This window comes from Oncorhynchus kisutch, linkage group LG1, assembly GCF_002021735.2.
Source record: "Oncorhynchus kisutch isolate 150728-3 linkage group LG1, Okis_V2, whole genome shotgun sequence".
NCBI classification, from domain to species: domain Eukaryota; kingdom Metazoa; phylum Chordata; class Actinopteri; order Salmoniformes; family Salmonidae; genus Oncorhynchus; species Oncorhynchus kisutch.
This window is the reverse complement of record NC_034174.2, coordinates 7,719,200-7,735,999: the sequence shown is the minus strand read 5'-3', so window position 1 is coordinate 7,735,999 and position 16,800 is coordinate 7,719,200. Positions and strand designations below refer to the sequence as shown.

The 16,800-nt window shown below is 41.9% G+C and overlaps 1 protein-coding gene across 2 annotated transcripts in view; it reads left to right on the top strand.

The window, feature by feature from the left end:
* The first annotated feature begins 1,444 nt into the window (after positions 1 to 1,444).
* The window catches only part of LOC109899933 (ceramide synthase 5-like), a 60,123-nt gene continuing 44,767 nt past the window's right edge, over positions 1,445 to 16,800 (top strand). For both annotated transcript variants that reach the window (XR_004206692.1, XM_031811700.1), the window contains exons 1-2: positions 1,445 to 1,895; positions 12,125 to 12,233. Coding sequence is in view for 1 of the 2 variants with exons in the window: in XM_031811700.1 (XP_031667560.1) it covers positions 1,723 to 1,895; positions 12,125 to 12,233 (282 nt within the window). In the remaining variant the exon portion in view is untranslated. The remainder of the gene's footprint in view (positions 1,896 to 12,124; positions 12,234 to 16,800) is intronic.

Genomic DNA, 16,800 nt, shown 5'->3' with positions numbered 1-16,800 from the left:
AAATGATCGGTGTTCTGTTTGTTAACTTGGCTTTCGAAGACCTTAGAAAAGCAGGGTAGGATAGATATAGGTCTGTAGCAGTTTGGGTCTAGAGTGTCTCCCCCTTTGAAGAGGGGGATGACCGCGGCAGCTTTCCAATCTTTGGGGATCTCAGACACTACGAAAGAGAGGTTGAACAGGCTAGTAATAGGGGTTGCAACAATTTCGGCTGATAATTTTAGAAAGAGAAGGTCCCGATTGTCTAGCCCTGCTGATTTGTAGGGGTCCAGATTTTGCAGCTCTTTCAGAACATCAGCTATCTGGATTTCGGTGAAGGAGAAATGGGGGAGACTTAGGCAAGTTGCTGTGGGGGGTGCAGGGCTGTTGACCAGGGTAGGGGTGGCCAGGTGGAATGCATGGCCAGCAGTAGAAAAATGTTTATTTAAATTCTCAATTATTGTGGATTTATCAGTGGTGACAGTGTTTCCTAGCCTCAGTGCAGTGGGCAGCGGGCAGCTGGGAGGAGGTGCTCTTATTCTTATTACGATAAGAAAGACACTAGTCTATCTGGTTGGAAAAGTAATAGTGAACGTCCCATCAGTAATAGCACAGTTTATAAACCCAGAGGCACAACATTGCTAGACTACCGGGAACGCTTGCTAAACAGACCAAGAAGACCAGGTTTGAAATTTGCGAAGTCAATGAGAGAAGTGCAAAGGTATTTCTTAGTTGTTAATTTTCTCGAAATCTAAAGGGAGAACCTATATTCAAGCCAGTGTCTTAAGTAGTTGAACATGTACTTACTCCAACCTCGTGAATGTGACAAATTGACACGTTTTAATTTTCGTCAAAAACAACTTAGTATTGAATAAGTTCTTTATATTTAACGGCTTGCACCACATGCGCAGTTTGGCTAGCCAACGTCGCCATCTTCATACCACAGACAGAACAATGATAAATCTATTTCACATGATGTATAAATGTGAAGCATCCGCCTGGAGTCTCCACTCACTTCCAAATATGGTAGTGAGAGGAAGCCCAGTGCCCGGCAGTTGGAGAAGATGGAATGAGATGGATTCTGGCCAACGTTAACAATGTTGGCAATGTTAACACACGTTTCCCATGCCAATAAAGCCCCTTGAATTGAATTGAATTGGATTCTGGCCGATATTCTGATAGTTTTCTCGTTGATGAAACATTCGATCTCAATACAGGTTTATCTTCCCAAAACTAGAATATGTGACGAGCAGAGTGGAATATGTTATGTAGACGTTTACCCTTTGCCAAAGTGTTAAAGAATTGCGTTGTTTAGAAGGAGTGCAAAGGAGAATTGAGTTCTTGCACATGCGCACTTCGCATAGTAGGCGTTCCCTGTTGCTAGAGCGAGCCAATAGGATCTCGTTTGCTCATGCATGGCTCTGCCCACCTTCTCGTTTGTTCTGCCCACATTTCTTCCCATCTTAAACCACAAGCTGTGGTCTTTTTTAGTAAAAAAAAAAATCTTTGTTCTTTCTGGACTGTCTTTGATGATTGCTCTGTTGTGAGGGCCTTTTTAATTTCATCCATCCAACAATTCTGTCACGGACAACAAAACGTTTCTAGTCTTATCCAACACGGGTACAAAACGTTTCTGGACTCATCCAATACTCAGTCCTCAAAGGAAGGGCGGTGGAAACGTTTCCCTCGTTTTATTTTTTTCTCCAGAGGATTACATTTCTTAAATCGAAGCCACTTTTGGTGATCATGGCTGCTCTTTCAGTGTGGTTTTGGAACGAGAGGTTTTGGCTCCCACATAATGTGACTTGGGCGGATCTTGCAGACCCAGCGCCCGGGGTGGAGTATCCAAAAGCCGGGCACTTACTCTCTGCCTTACCGTTGGCTGTGGGGATCTTTGCTGTCAGAATACTATTTGAAAGGTACGCACTATTTTGCTTTTCTAAGTCATGTTACCATGACGGTTTTTTTCCTAATGTTTTCTTTTATCAACTCTTTCTTGAAGATAACACCCGCCCGGACGTATATATGCACGCACTAGTCTTCGATTGAAAAATAAAAATGTCCTTGCCATCGTATTTTTTTGGGGGGGGTAGTCCCAAATGTATAATTTAATAGGATCTCTATGGTTGTCCATCCATGTCAGCCTTATGCTAGCTACGCGAACCTCCAGCTGCTTGCTACTTCGTAGGGCAGGGGTCGGCAACAGCTGGCGTACGGGCCAAAGCCGTTCCTCAAGTATTTTTCTTTGGTCTTCCAAAGTTTAAACTTTTTAGGTAAAAAAAACAACAACTGTAAAATCACCAATATTTTTTAAAAATCTGTTCCCAAGTGTTCCCACAAATAAAAAGAGACATATGTGATCGTATCTCAATGTAATCAAGGTAGGAAAGGATTATGTTATTTTCAAATACAACCTCCTTTTGGGCTTTCTTGTGGTCAATTTGAGTGTACAAGTTATTATAATTATGTTCCAGCCCCTTTGCCATCTGCTCGGACAAACATCGTCCCACTGCAAAATCTAGTTGTCTACCCCTGTCCTAGTGAGAGCACTTGGGCAACTCATACAAAGCATCTAACAATAGATATCGAAAATAAGCTCATTATCCATTGATATAATATCTATGGCCGACAGTGACAGTACAACAACTTAATGACAACTTTTGCAGGCAGTTCTCAGAGCTGGCCTCAGGGTCAGTTATTACAAAGTTATTTTCTTTAGAAAGCACACGTCCCACAATCTCCAGTCCAGGTTGCCTTTTAATTCAAACCATGCTCAGCAATCATGGCTATAGACATGGTGGGGAGTAAAACAGTTATAAACCGTTATAAACTGGTTATAGCAGATCCTTTGTCACAGAGAAACGGACACATCAGGGCTGCAGGATCACAAATCAGTCCATTACCAGTATTCATGACAGTCCGCCCATCCATACCTAAAGAGCTTATCATCATTACCAAACAGCCTCAGGCCTGGTTGGGGACCGACATACAGTATATAGCCTAGCCCAGGTCTCTACAACCCTGTTCCCGGAGAGCTACCCTCCTGTAGGTTTTTACACTCCAACCCTAATCTAGCACACCTGATTGTAATAATTTAGCTGGTTGATAAACTGAATCAGGTTTAGTGATAGGTGGTATTGGAGTGAAAACCTACAGGAGATTAGCTCTCCAGGAAGAGGATTGCAGAACCCTGCCCTAGCCTATGTGTCATGGGTTGGGTTGGGACTCGTCACATCTATGTGGGAACTAGGCCTATTTGTCATGAATGAGAGAGGAGGAGATGGGTTCATTTTCTGTTTAATTAGCTTCTGGTATAAACTTGCTTTGACTAGTTTTAGAATCTTACAGGTTTTTTTTCCTTTTTCCTTGTAACTGTTGTACCTTGGGTTTCAGGGTTAGTCGGGGAAAGTTTGGCTGAAATCCAGGCTGAAGCATTGCGATGGATGGAGTGATATTGTACGTTTCTCATAATGGCTCTGAACATTGTGGGCATTTCACCAAACTGCTGGCCATCTTGTACTTGCAGAGCCCATATTCATAAATCATAAATCATCGTCCTGCTTTACTTGTTTTTACTAGTGGGGCCGAAATGTTGTCTTTAGATCGCAATGAATAAGATTAAATGGGCAGGGGTACCTGATCTTTGGGGTGGCAGGTAGCCTAGTGGTTAGAGCGTTGGTCCAGAAAGGTTGCTGGATCAAATCCCCTAGCTGACAATCTGTTGTTCTGCCCCTGAACAAGGCAATAAGAATTTATTCTTAACTGACTTGCCTAGTTAAATAAAGAAAGCACTACTCTGAGATACTCTGAGATAACTCCCTAGATCTTCACCAATACAAAGGGAAATAAGGCTTTGTTTCTGGAAATAAGGGACCTTAATCCTTCCTCACCTCTCAGGGAAATAAGGCTTTGTTTCTGGAAATAAGGGACCTTAGTCCTTCCTCACCTCTCAGGGGAATAAGGGACCTTAATCCTTCCTCACCTCTCAGATGAATAAGGGACCTTAATCCTTTCTCCCCTCTCAGGTGAATAAGGGACCTTAATCCTTCCTCACCTCTCAGGTGAATAAGGCTTTGTTTCTGGAATTAAGGGACCTTAGTCCTTCCTCACCTCTCAGGTGAATAAGGGACCTTAGTCCTTCCTCACCTCTCAGGTGAATAAGGGACCTTAGTCCTTCCTCACCTCTCAGGTGAATAAGGGTTTGTTTCTGGAAATAAGGGACCTTAATCCTTTCTCACATCTCAGGGGAATAAGGGTTTGTTTCTGGAAATAAGGGACCTTAATCCTTTCTCCCCTCTCAGGGGAATAAGGGTTTGTTTCTGGAAATAAGGGACCTTAATCCTTTCTCACATCTCGGGGGAATAAGGGTTTGTTTCTGGAAATAAGGGACCTTAATCCTTTCTCCCCTCTCAGGGGAATAAGGGTTTGTTTCTGGAAATAAGGGACCTTAATCCTTTCTCCCCTCTCAGGTGAATAAGGGACCTTAATCCTTTCTCACATCTCAGGGGAATAAGGGTTTGTTTCTGGAAATAAGGGACCTTAATCCTTTCTCCCCTCTCAGGGGAATAAGGGTTTGTTTCTGGAAATAAGGGACCTTAATCCTTTCTCACATCTCGGGGGAATAAGGGTTTGTTTCTGGAAGTTGTGAAGTAGCCGATCATCACATTCACCTGGCACATAAACACGGTCTAGAACAGAATTTGATTGTGTTGAAAGTTCAGTTTTTGTAGGCCATAAGCCAGTTAATTCATAAGCCAATTCATGAACTTGAACTGTGCCAATAATGACACACGAAGTATGATTATCTCTGTTGCATCATATTTGTCTTTAACCTGTACCTTGGAAACCTTTTCTCTGTGAGGAGCATTAAGCAACAAAAAAAAAGTTTCAGACTGTTTTGGCCTTAAACATGTCTTTACCTAATCCTTTTCTACTGAACTTATTTGGCTTGGCTTAATAGCCTCGTTTATGTAAACAGAGCATCCATCAGTTCATTCAACATCTCTTTACACTCTCATGTACGCACACCTCTAGGCTACATCCATTTTGTGGTTCATTGAACCAGTTTTGAACAGTTTTTTCAACTGCCATACAGACAGAGAGAGACAGCTAGCTTGCCGGACTAGCTCAGAGAGAGACGGCTAGCTAGCCGGACTAGCTCAGAGAGAGACGGCTAGCTCGCCGGACTAGCTCAGAGAGAGACGGCTAGCTCGCCGGACTAGCTCAGAGAGAGACGGCTAGCTCGCCGGACTAGCTCAGAGAGAGACGGCTAGCTCGCCGGACTAGCTCAGAGAGAGACGGCTAGCTCGCCGGACTAGCTCAGAGAGAGACGGCTAGCTCGCCGGACTAGCTCAGAGAGAGACGGCTAGCTCGCCGGACTAGCTCAGAGAGAGACGGTTTCAGCACTGCCTCTGTCCCATGGCAACAGACCTGGTTTCCAACAGGATGTATTTTCAATAGTACTTTCTTTGGGCTTGATTGAGCTTGCCTGGTTTAATGGACCAATTAGAATAGTCCCAAAATTGGAAACCCCTCCCATCTGGCACTCCAGGCAGGCTAGACATTTTTTAATTTTTTATGTTTAGAATAGTACTTGAACCCAAGTCTGCTTAGCAGCATGGCCCAGGGTTTGTTTAAATGGTCTGGTCCCGAGGAAGAAAATTGATGTTTTAATATGTCTCTTCCTGTTGCTTCTGTCTCTGGTCCAATCATCGTTCCCTGCTCAGAATACCAGTTGTATTAGTAACCATCAGGAGACCAGTTGTATTAGTAACCATCAGGAGACCAGTTGTATTAGTAACCATCAGGAGACCAGTTGTATTAGTAACCATCAGGAGACCAGTTGTAGTAGTAACTATCAGGAGACCAGTTGTGTTAGTGACCATCCGGAGACCAGTTGTATTAGTAACCATCAGGAGACCAGTTGTATTAGTAACCATCAGGAGACCAGTTGTATTAGTAACCATCAGGAGACCAGTTGTATTAGTAACCATCAGGAGACCAGTTGTATTAGTAACCATCAGAATACCAGTTGTATTAGTGACCATCCGGAGACCAGTTGTATTAGTAACCATCAGGAGACCAGTTGTATTAGTAACCATCAGGAGACCAGTTGTATTAGTAACCATCAGGAGACCAGTTGTAGTAGTAACCATCAGGAGACCAGTTGTAGTAGTGACCATCCGGAGACCAGTTGTATTAGTAACCATCAGGAGACCAGTTGTATTAGTAACCATCAGGAGACCAGTTGTATTAGTAACCATCAGGAGACCAGTTGTAGTAGTAACCATCAGGAGACCAGTTGTAGTAGTAACCATCAGGAGACCAGTTGTATTAGTAACCATCAGGAGACCAGTTGTATTAGTAACCATCAGGAGACCAGTTGTAGTAGTAACCATCAGGAGACCAGTTGTAGTAGTGACCATCCGGAGACCAGTTGTATTAGTAACCATCAGGAGACCAGTTGTATTAGTAACCATCAGGAGACCAGTTGTATTAGTAACCATCAGGAGACCAGTTGTAGTAGTAACCATCAGGAGACCAGTTGTATTAGTAACCATCAGGAGACCAGTTGTAGTAGTAATCATCAGGAGACCAGTTGTAGTAGTAACCATCAGGAGACCAGTTGTATTAGTAACCATCAGGAGACCAGTTGTAGTAGTAACCATCAGGAGACCAGTTGTAGTAGAAACCATCAGGAGACCAGTTGTAGTAGTAACCATCAAACTGTCCTCTTTCCAACTGCGATTACAGTTAGCCAGGGGTGGAAAAAGTTATCAGTTGTAATACTTGAGTAAAAGTAAAGATACCTTCATAGAAATCGTATTAATGCTATTTTACCTTTTTTTTACTAGGCAAGTCAGTTAAGAACAAATTCTTATTTTCAATGACGGCCTAGGAACAGTGGGTTAACTGCGTTGTTCAGGGGGCAGAACGACAGATTTGTACCTTGTCAGCTCGGGGGTTTGAACTTGCAACCTTCCGGTTACTAGTCCAACGCTCTAACCACTAGGCTACCATGCCGCCCCTAATACATTAAATTCCTTATATTAAGCAAACCAGACAGCCCGATGAACAAAATAATAAATGAATAAAGATGGGCACACTCCAACGTCATTTACAAACAGCAGTATTTTTGTTTAGTGAATCCGCCAGATCAGAGGCAGTAGGCATCACAATGTGTTATGTTGATAGGTGCGTAAAATTGGACTATTTTGCTGTTCTGTCTGAGCGTTCTAAATGTAAACTAGTTTATTATCAGTGTTTTACGAGTACTTTTTAGTGTCAGTATGGGAGTAAAAAGTATATATTTTCTTTAGGAATGTAGTGGAGTTAAAGTAGTGAGAAAAATAAATAATAAACTGGAGTACAGATGTCCCAGTAACTACTTAAGTACTTTAAAGTATTTTTTACCTAAGTACTTGGCCTCACAAGGAGATACAACCTGGATAAATACAGTGTACATAACATACGTTTGGTAATATCTAGTAACGCTGTTGGGTGCCAGAATCATAGGCCCGCAAACAGAAAATAATTTGCTGTGTCATCGACAAAATGTTTTCTGTCTGACTCTTGACTCAACAATGGAAGCTGTAGGCCTTAATTCACCGAGCTAGATAAGACATCTAAAGGAGGAGACAAGTCCCACTCTGGTGAAACTGTAGGCCTTAATTCACTGAGCTAGATAAGACATCTAAAGGAGGAGACAAGTCCCACTCTGGTGAAACTGTAGGCCTTAATTCACTGAGCTAGATAAGACATCTAAAGGAGGAGACAACTCCCACTCTGGTGAAACTGTAGGCCTTAATTCACTGAGCTAGATAAGACATCTAAAGGAGGAGACAAGTCCCACTCTGGTGAAACTGTAGGCCTTAATTCACTGAGCTAGATAAGATATCTAAAGGAGGAGACAAGTCCCACTCTGGTGAAGACTCTGTCAGTCAGAGCACATAGCAACATACTAAACATATCTAGAATCATCTAGGTATCACATTTAATGCTCCCTGAGGCTTCATTGCACATTATACATAAAGATTATACATTAAACTGTTGTGTCCAAATTATTGGTGTAAAACTAAACACTAGACGGTAAAGCAAACTGAGATTTGAACTTATAGCCTGGCCTATCGCATAAACACTGACAATTCAACTAGTTTACTCTGGTGTAAATACCTGATTATAAACTAGTTTACACTGATGTAAACACTGATAATAAACTAGTTTACTCTATGGTATAAACACTGATAATTCAACTAGTTTACTCTATGGTATAAACACTGATAATTCAACTAGTTTACTCTGGTGTAAATACCTGATTATAAACTAGTTTACACTGATGTAAACACTGATAATAAACTAGTTTACTCTATGGTATAAACACGGATAATAAACTAGTTTACTCTATGGTATAAACACGGATAATAAACTAGTTTACCCTGTGGTATAAACACTGATAATAAACTAGTTTACTCTATGGTATAAACACGGATAATAAACTAGTTTACTCTATGGTATAAACACGGATAATAAACTAGTTTACCCTATGGTATAAACACTGATAATAAACTAGTTTACCCTATGGTATAAACACTGATAATAAACTAGTTTACCCTATGGTATAAACACGGATAATAAACTAGTTTACCCTGTGGTATAAACACTGATAATAAACTAGTTTACTCTATGGTATAAACACGGATAATAAACTAGTTTAAATTTCTGACATTTGATAAAACAGGAAAGCCCTGGTGTCTGTTCATGTTGGTTCCTCGTTACAGAATGTTGAGATAAAAAATGTATAGTGTAGAACAGATGTGATCAGGGGATGTGTGTCAGGTTAGCATAGCGAATCGCGTCAGCTCTTTTCATTACATTTCTATCTGTTGTGTTTCAGTGTTTCATCCCACTGAAATAGGGCCTAGTGACTCCTGATCGACATGGTAGATACAGCATCATACCTTCCCTTTATGGACTCATGTTTAACACAAGGTGAAACTGAAGTTTGTTTTCCCCCTCTGACTCAGTTGTTCACCCTAATGCAGTGCGTTTGGACGATAGTCGTATTTTTCATAGCTTGTGAACTGGAATGACAGGAGGAAGAGGGGGGAGGGGGGAAAGGGATCCCTCCCCCCCTACAAACTGGTCGGAGTCGTTTCAGAAACAAGATCAGATTAATAAGGGCATTTTTTTTTTTCTTCTCACATTCTAATCAACCACACTCCTCTGGCTGGATGAATGACTGCCAAACTGGGCGTGTAGTGTCAGATTCCACCGCAGTTCCCTTCCTTTAGCCTGATCCCAGATCTATATGCAGTGTAGCCAACTTCCTGGTCATTGTACATTTACATATCTGTGACCAGGCTACCACCCTACAATACCACACCGCTTGCTCTACTCTAGACTTCTGGCTTACCACAGTTAACCTCTGTTGTGTGTTTTCTGGCTTACCCACAGTGTGGCTAACCTTTAATGTAGACGACTGACTTATCCACACGGTAGGCTAACCAATGTTGGAATGGCTGGGTCAAAGGGGTTTGAATCTGTTAGACTAGTGTGTTTTCTGTCTGTTTTTTGAAAACAGTCCAGGCTATAGTGACAAAGGATAAGCAACACAAGCAGATGGAGTGCTGTTGAAAACACATTTCACCATTACTGAGAATGTCGCTTCGCTCTATGTTCTCTATGCCATGATATCTAGGTCTATACTCTCTATGATCTCTAGGTCTATACTCTCTATGATCTCTAGGTCTATACTCTCTATGATCTCTAGGTCTATACTCGCTATGATCTCTAGGTCTATACTCTCTATGATCTCTAGGTCTATACTCGCTATGATCTCTAGGTCTATACTCGCTATGATCTCTAGGTCTATACTCTATGATCTCTAGGTCTATACTCGCTATGATATCTAGGTCTATACTCTCTATGATCTCTAGGTCTATACTCTCTGTGATATCTAGGTCTATACTCTATGATATCTAGGTCTATACTCGCTATGATCTCTAGGTCTATACTCTCTGTGATCTCTAGGTCTATACTCTCTATGATCTCTAGGTCTATACTCTCTATGATCTCTAGGTCTATACTCTCTATGATCTCTAGGTCTATACTCTCTATGATCTCTAGGTCTATACTCGCTATGATCTCTAGGTCTATACTCTCTATGATCTCTAGGTCTATACTCTCTATGATATCTAGGTCTATACTCGCTATGATCTCTAGGTCTATACTCGCTATGATATCTAGGTCTATACTCTCTATGATCTCTAGGTCTATACTCTCTGTGATATCTAGGTCTATACTCTCTATGATCTCTAGGTCTATACTCTCTGTGATATCTAGGTCTATACTCTCTATGATCTCTAGGTCTATACTCGCTATGATATCTAGGTCTATACTCTCTATGATCTCTAGGTCTATATTCTCTGTGATATCTAGGTCTATACTCTCTATGACCTCTAGGTCTATACTCTCTATGATCTCTAGGTCTATACTCGCTATGATCTCTAGGTCTATACTCGCTATGATATCTAGGTCTATACTCTCTATGATCTCTAGGTCTATACTCTCTATGATCTCTAGGTCTATACTCTCTATGATCTCTAGGTCTATACTCGCTATGATATCTAGGTCTATACTCTCTATGATCTCTAGGTCTATACTCTCTGTGATATCTAGGTCTATACTCTCTATGATCTCTAGGTCTATACTCGCTATGATATCTAGGTCTATACTCTCTATGATCTCTAGGTCTATACTCTCTGTGATATCTAGGTCTATACTCTCTATGACCTCTAGGTCTATACTCTCTATGATCTCTAGGTCTATACTCGCTATGATCTCTAGGTCTATACTCGCTATGATCTCTAGGTCTATACTCTCTATGATCTCTAGGTCTATACTCTCTATGATCTCTAGGTCTATACTCTCTATGATATCTAGGTCTATACTCTATGATATCTAGGTCTATACTCGCTATGATCTCTAGGTCTATACTCTCTATGATCTCTAGGTCTATACTCTCTGTGATATCTAGGTCTATACTCTATGATATCTAGGTCTATACTCACTATGATCTCTAGGTCTATACTCTCTGTGATATCTAGGTCTATACTCTCTATGATCTCTAGGTCTATACTCTCTGTGATCCCTAGGTCTATACTCTCTGTGACCTCTAGGTCTATACTCTCTATGACCTCTAGGTCTATACTCTCTATGATCTCTAGGTCTATACTCTCTATGATCTCTAGGTCTATACTCTCTATGATCTCTAGGTCTATACTCTCTATGATCTCTAGGTCTATACTCGCTATGATATCTAGGTCTATACTCGCTATGATATGTAGGTCTATACTCTCTGTGATATCTAGGTCTATACTCTCTGTGATATCTAGGTCTATACTCTCTATGATATCTAGGTCTATACTCTATTATCTCTAGGTCTATACTCTCTATGATCTCTAGGTCTATACTCTCTATGATCTCTAGGTCTATACTCTCTATGATCTCTAGGTCTATACTCGCTATGATATCTAGGTCTATACTCTCTATGATCTCTAGGTCTATACTCTCTATGATCTCTAGATCTATACTCTCTATGATCTAAAGGACACTGAAGGAACACTAACATATTGAGTGCTATTGAAAACACACTTCAGTCGGACAGTCCACTTGTCTGTACTCTATTGTATGCGGGACTCACTGATGCTGTTGCCAAACTAGTTATGTATATGACGTGATATTTCATCTCTACTCTCTTCCTGGCCTCTTGTCCTGACACATACATTTTTTTAAAGATGGTTTATGAGTTATAGTATATTTCATCTCTTCTCTCTGTCTTTTGGCCGGTGTTGGACAGATATCGAAATGGCAGATATACATAATAAAAACAACTATATCCAACAAGTCATGTCAGCCATTGTGTGAATATAAGTACACCGATGAGAATGGAAGCAGTGTTCACTAAATTGTGAAGAATACAAAATGATACTGAACTTCCTTCACTGATATTCATCCAGGCTTATGAGTCCATCTGTAAGTGATGATGATGTGCATCATTTATATACTAAAAACCAATAAGGTACAGATAGGCTGTGTGTTTTCTGATAGGGTTTCACTGATAGGGGTTCTACTGCTGGTTTTCCTTCAGGTTCATAGCCAGTCCATGTGCCTTCCTCTTGCATATCCACGCTGCCTCAGTCCACTGGCGAGCCACACCCAACCCTGTCCTGGAGAAGGTGTTTACATCCATCACAAAGGTACACACACACACACACACACACACACACACACACACACACACACACACACACGCAGAATCAATGTTGTTTCAACTTTATTTTATTTTATTTGGGAAAAAAAGTCATCAATGTCAACTGTTGTTGTGAGGTGGAATGTCAGCCACAGGATTAAGTTACTATTGTAACCAAACCTTGTGTAAAATATGTTGAAGAATTTAACTTTAAAACAACGTCAGATGTCAAATGTTATATACACTATCAGAAAAAAAGCACTAGGCTGGGCAGCTGAGTTGATCTGTCTACAGCACCTCCTACTGGAGAGTTGATCTGCCTACAGCACCTCCTACTGGAGAGTTGATCTGCCTACAGCACCTCCTACTGGAGAGTTGATCTGCCTACAGCCCTCCTACTGGAGAGTTGATCTGCCTAAAGCACCTCCTACTGGAGAGTTGATCTATCTACAGCACCTCCTACTGGAGAGTTGATCAATCTACAGCACCTCCTACTGGAGAGTTGATCTATCTACAGCACCTCCTACTGGAGAGTTGATCTATCTACAGCACCTCCTACTGGAGAGTTGATTTATCTACAGCACCTCCTACTGGAGAGTTGATCTATCTACAGCACCTCCTACTGGAGAGTTGATCTGTCTACAGCACCTCCTACTGGAGAGTTGATCTATCTATCTACAGCACCTCCTGGAGAGTTGATCTATCTACAGCACCTCCTACTGGAGAGTTGATCTATCTACAGCACCTCCTACTGGATAGTTGATCTACCTACAGCACCTCCTACTGGAGAGTTCACTTATCTACAGCACCTCCTACTGGAGAGTTGATCTGTCTACAGCACCTCCTACTGGAGAGTTGATCTGTCTACAGCACCTCCTACTGGAGAGTTGATCTACCTACAGCACCTCCTACTGGAGAGTTGATCTGTCTACTGCACCTCCTACTGGAGAGTTGATCTACCTACAGCACCTCCTACTGGAGAGTTGATCTGTCTACAGCACAGCACCTCCTACTGGAGAGTTGCTCCGTCTACAGCACCTCCTACTGGAGAGTTGATCTGTCTACAGCTCCCCTTTAGTCTCCCATCCAGGGTTTTAACCCAGCCCAGCTTAGCTCACTGACTACCAATGTGCTGTCATGAGAATGATTGTTGAGAAATATCAAAACAAAATAGATCCACTGTTGTTATCGAAGTCATTCCAAAGGGTAGGTTTAACAGAGCAAATTAAATGTGACCATACTTTATGTGCCCAGGCTGTACACACTTCATCAGTCTCTCATTCACAATTTGACAAGCATTTGATAATGCCTCTAATTTCACGGCGGCGACGGCATCCCCTTTGTGTCCGTAATGCACCGTAATGCACCGTAATGCACCCTGAATAGAATCCATCCCCTTTGTGTCCGTAATGCACCGTAATGCACCCTGAATAGAATCCATCCCCTTTGTGTCCGTAATGCACCGTAATGCACCCTGAATAGAATCCATCCCCTTTGTGGCCGTAATGCACCCTGAAAAGAATCCATCCCCTTTGTGGCCGTAATGCACCCTGAAAAGAATCCATCCCCTTTGTGGCCGTAATGCACCCTGAAAAGAATCCATCCCCTTTGTGGCCGTAATGCACCCTGAAAAGAATCCATCCTCTTTGTGGCCGTAATGCACCCTGAAAAGAATCCATCCCCTTTGTGGCCGTAATGCACCCTGAAAAGAATCCATCCCCTTTGTGGCCGTAATGCACCCTGAAAAGAATCCATCCCCTTTGTGGCCGTAATGCACCCTGAAAAGAATCCATCCTCTTTGTGGCCGTAATGCACCCTGAAAAGAATCCATCCCCTTTGTGGCCGTAATGCACCCTGAAAAGAATCCATCCTCTTTGTGGCCGTAATGCACCCTGAAAAGAATCCATCCCCTTTGTGGCCGTAATGCACCCTGAAAAGAATCCATCCTCTTTGTGGCCGTAATGCACCCTGAAAAGAATCCATCCCCTTTGTGGCCGTAATGCACCCTGAAAAGAATCCATCCCCATTGTGGCCGTAATGCACCCTGAAAAGAATCCATCCTCTTTGTGGCCGTAATGCACCCTGAAAAGAATCCATCCCCTTTGTGGCCGTAATGCACCCTGAAAAGAATCCATCCCCTTTGTGGCCGTAATGCACCCTGAAAAGAATCCATCCCCTTTGTGGCCGTAATGCACCCTGAAAAGAATCCATCCTCTTTGTGGCCCGTAGTGCTGCGTTGTGCCCTTCTCTCGAGTCTCGCTGTGCAATCCGAAGCATCTCTCAATCACACGGCTCTCTGTCACGTGACCGGGTCTTTCTCACAGGCTACATACAAGTGAAGACAGACACATCCAAATCCAAAGTGCATATTAAAGATGTTGGAAGAACGTTTCCTTATCGCCAGCCAATAAGGCTTAACGAACAGCAAAAGCATTAGCCTATGTCAATCTACTATCCCCCATAGTACAAAGTTGACCTATTCTAATCTGTGTGAGAAATAAATATTCCAAACATAGTCTGGGACAGTTGTGGAATGTGATAGATCCCAAATGAATACAAACACTAACATAATTTTTTAAATTTTATGCAATGTGGCTGACGCAACAGACCAGAACGTTTAGCTTAAAATGTTGATGAACTATTAGACTATTTCTTCACATTATGAGCGCAGCAATTCGAACACAGTAGTAGGTTATAAGCATGAATGTTCCATTAGTGGAACACACCATTATCAAAAGAGACAGCAAATACAATTATACATGTAATGTTTTTATTATAAAGGTGAATTTTATGGTGAAAATGATCTTCCCCAAACATGAAACTCACATGCTGCTTATACAGTGCCTTGCGAAAGTATTCGGCCCCCTTGAACTTTGTGACCTTTTGCCACATTTCAGGCTTCAAACATAAAGATATAAAACTGTATTTTTTTGTGAAGAATCAACAACAAGTGGGACACAATCATGAAGTGGAACGACATTTATTGGATATTTCAAACTTTTTTAACAAATCAAAACTGAAAAATTGGGCGTGCAAAATTATTCAGCCCCTTTACTTTCAGTGCAGCAAACTCTCTCCAGAAGTTCAGTGAGGATCTCTGAATGATCCAATGTTGACCTAAATGACTAATGATGATAAATACAATCCACCTGTGTGTAATCAAGTCTCCATATAAATGCACCTGTACTGTGATAGTCTCAGAGGTCCGTTAAAAGCGCAGAGAGCATCATGAAGAACAAGGAACACACCAGGCAGGTCCGAGATACTGTTGTGAAGAAGTTTAAAGCCGGATTTGGATACAAAAATATTTCCCAAGCTTTAAACATCCCAAGGAGCACTGTGCAAGCGATAATATTGAAATGGAAGGAGTATCAGACCACTGCAAATCTACCAAGACCTGGCCGTCCCTCTAAACTTTCAGCTCATACAAGGAGAAGACTGATCAGAGATGCAGCCAAGAGGCCCATGATCACTCTGGATGAACTGCAGAGATCTACAGCTGAGGTGGGAGAGTCTGTCCATAGGACAACAATCAGTCGTATATTGCACAAATCTGGCCTTTATGGAAGAGTGGCAAGAAGAAAGCCATTTCCTAAAGATATCCATAAAAAGTGTTGTTTAAAGTTTGCCACAAGCCACCTGGGAGACACACCAAACATGTGGAAGAAGGTGCTCTGGTCAGATGAAACCAAAATTGAACTTTTTGGCAACAATGCAAAACGTTATGTTTGGCGTAAAAGCAACACAGCTCATCACCCTGAACACACCATCCTCACTGTCAAACATGGTGGTGGCAGCATCATGGTTTGGGCCTGCTTTTCTTCAGCAGGGACAAGATGGTTGAAATTGATGGGAAGATGGATGGAGCCAAATACAGGACCATTCTGGAAGAAAACCTGATGGAGTCTGCAAAAGACCTGAGACTGGGACGGAGATTTGTCTTCCAACAAGACAATGATCCAAAACATAAAGCAAAATCTACAATGGAATGGTTCAAAAATAAACATATCCAGGTGTTAGAATGGCCAAGTCAAAGTCCAGACCTGAATCCAATCGAGAATCTGTGGAAAGAACTGAAAACTGCAGTTCACAAATGCTCTCCATCCAACCTCACTGAGCTCGAGCTGTTTTGCAAGGAGGAATGGGAAAAAATGTCAGTCTCTCGATGTGCAAAACTGATAGAGACATACCCCAAGCGACTTACAGCTGTAATCGCAGCAAAAGGTGGCGCTACAAAGTATTAACTTAAGGGGGCTGAATAATTTTGCACGCCCAATTTTTCAGTTTGTGATTTGTTAAAAAAGTTTGAAATATCCAATAAATGTCGTTCCACTTCATGATTGTGTCCCACTTGTTGTTGATTCTTCACAAAAAAATACAGTTTTATATCTTTATGTTTGAAGCCTGAAATGTGGCAAAAGGTCGCAAAGTTCAATCCGTATTGAATGACCGTATTACCGCCACTCCTAGGGTTGTTATGGTGACCGTATTACCGCCACTCCTAGGGTTGTTATGGTGACCGTATTACCGCCACTCCTAGGGTTGTTATGGTGACCGTATTACCGCCACTCCTA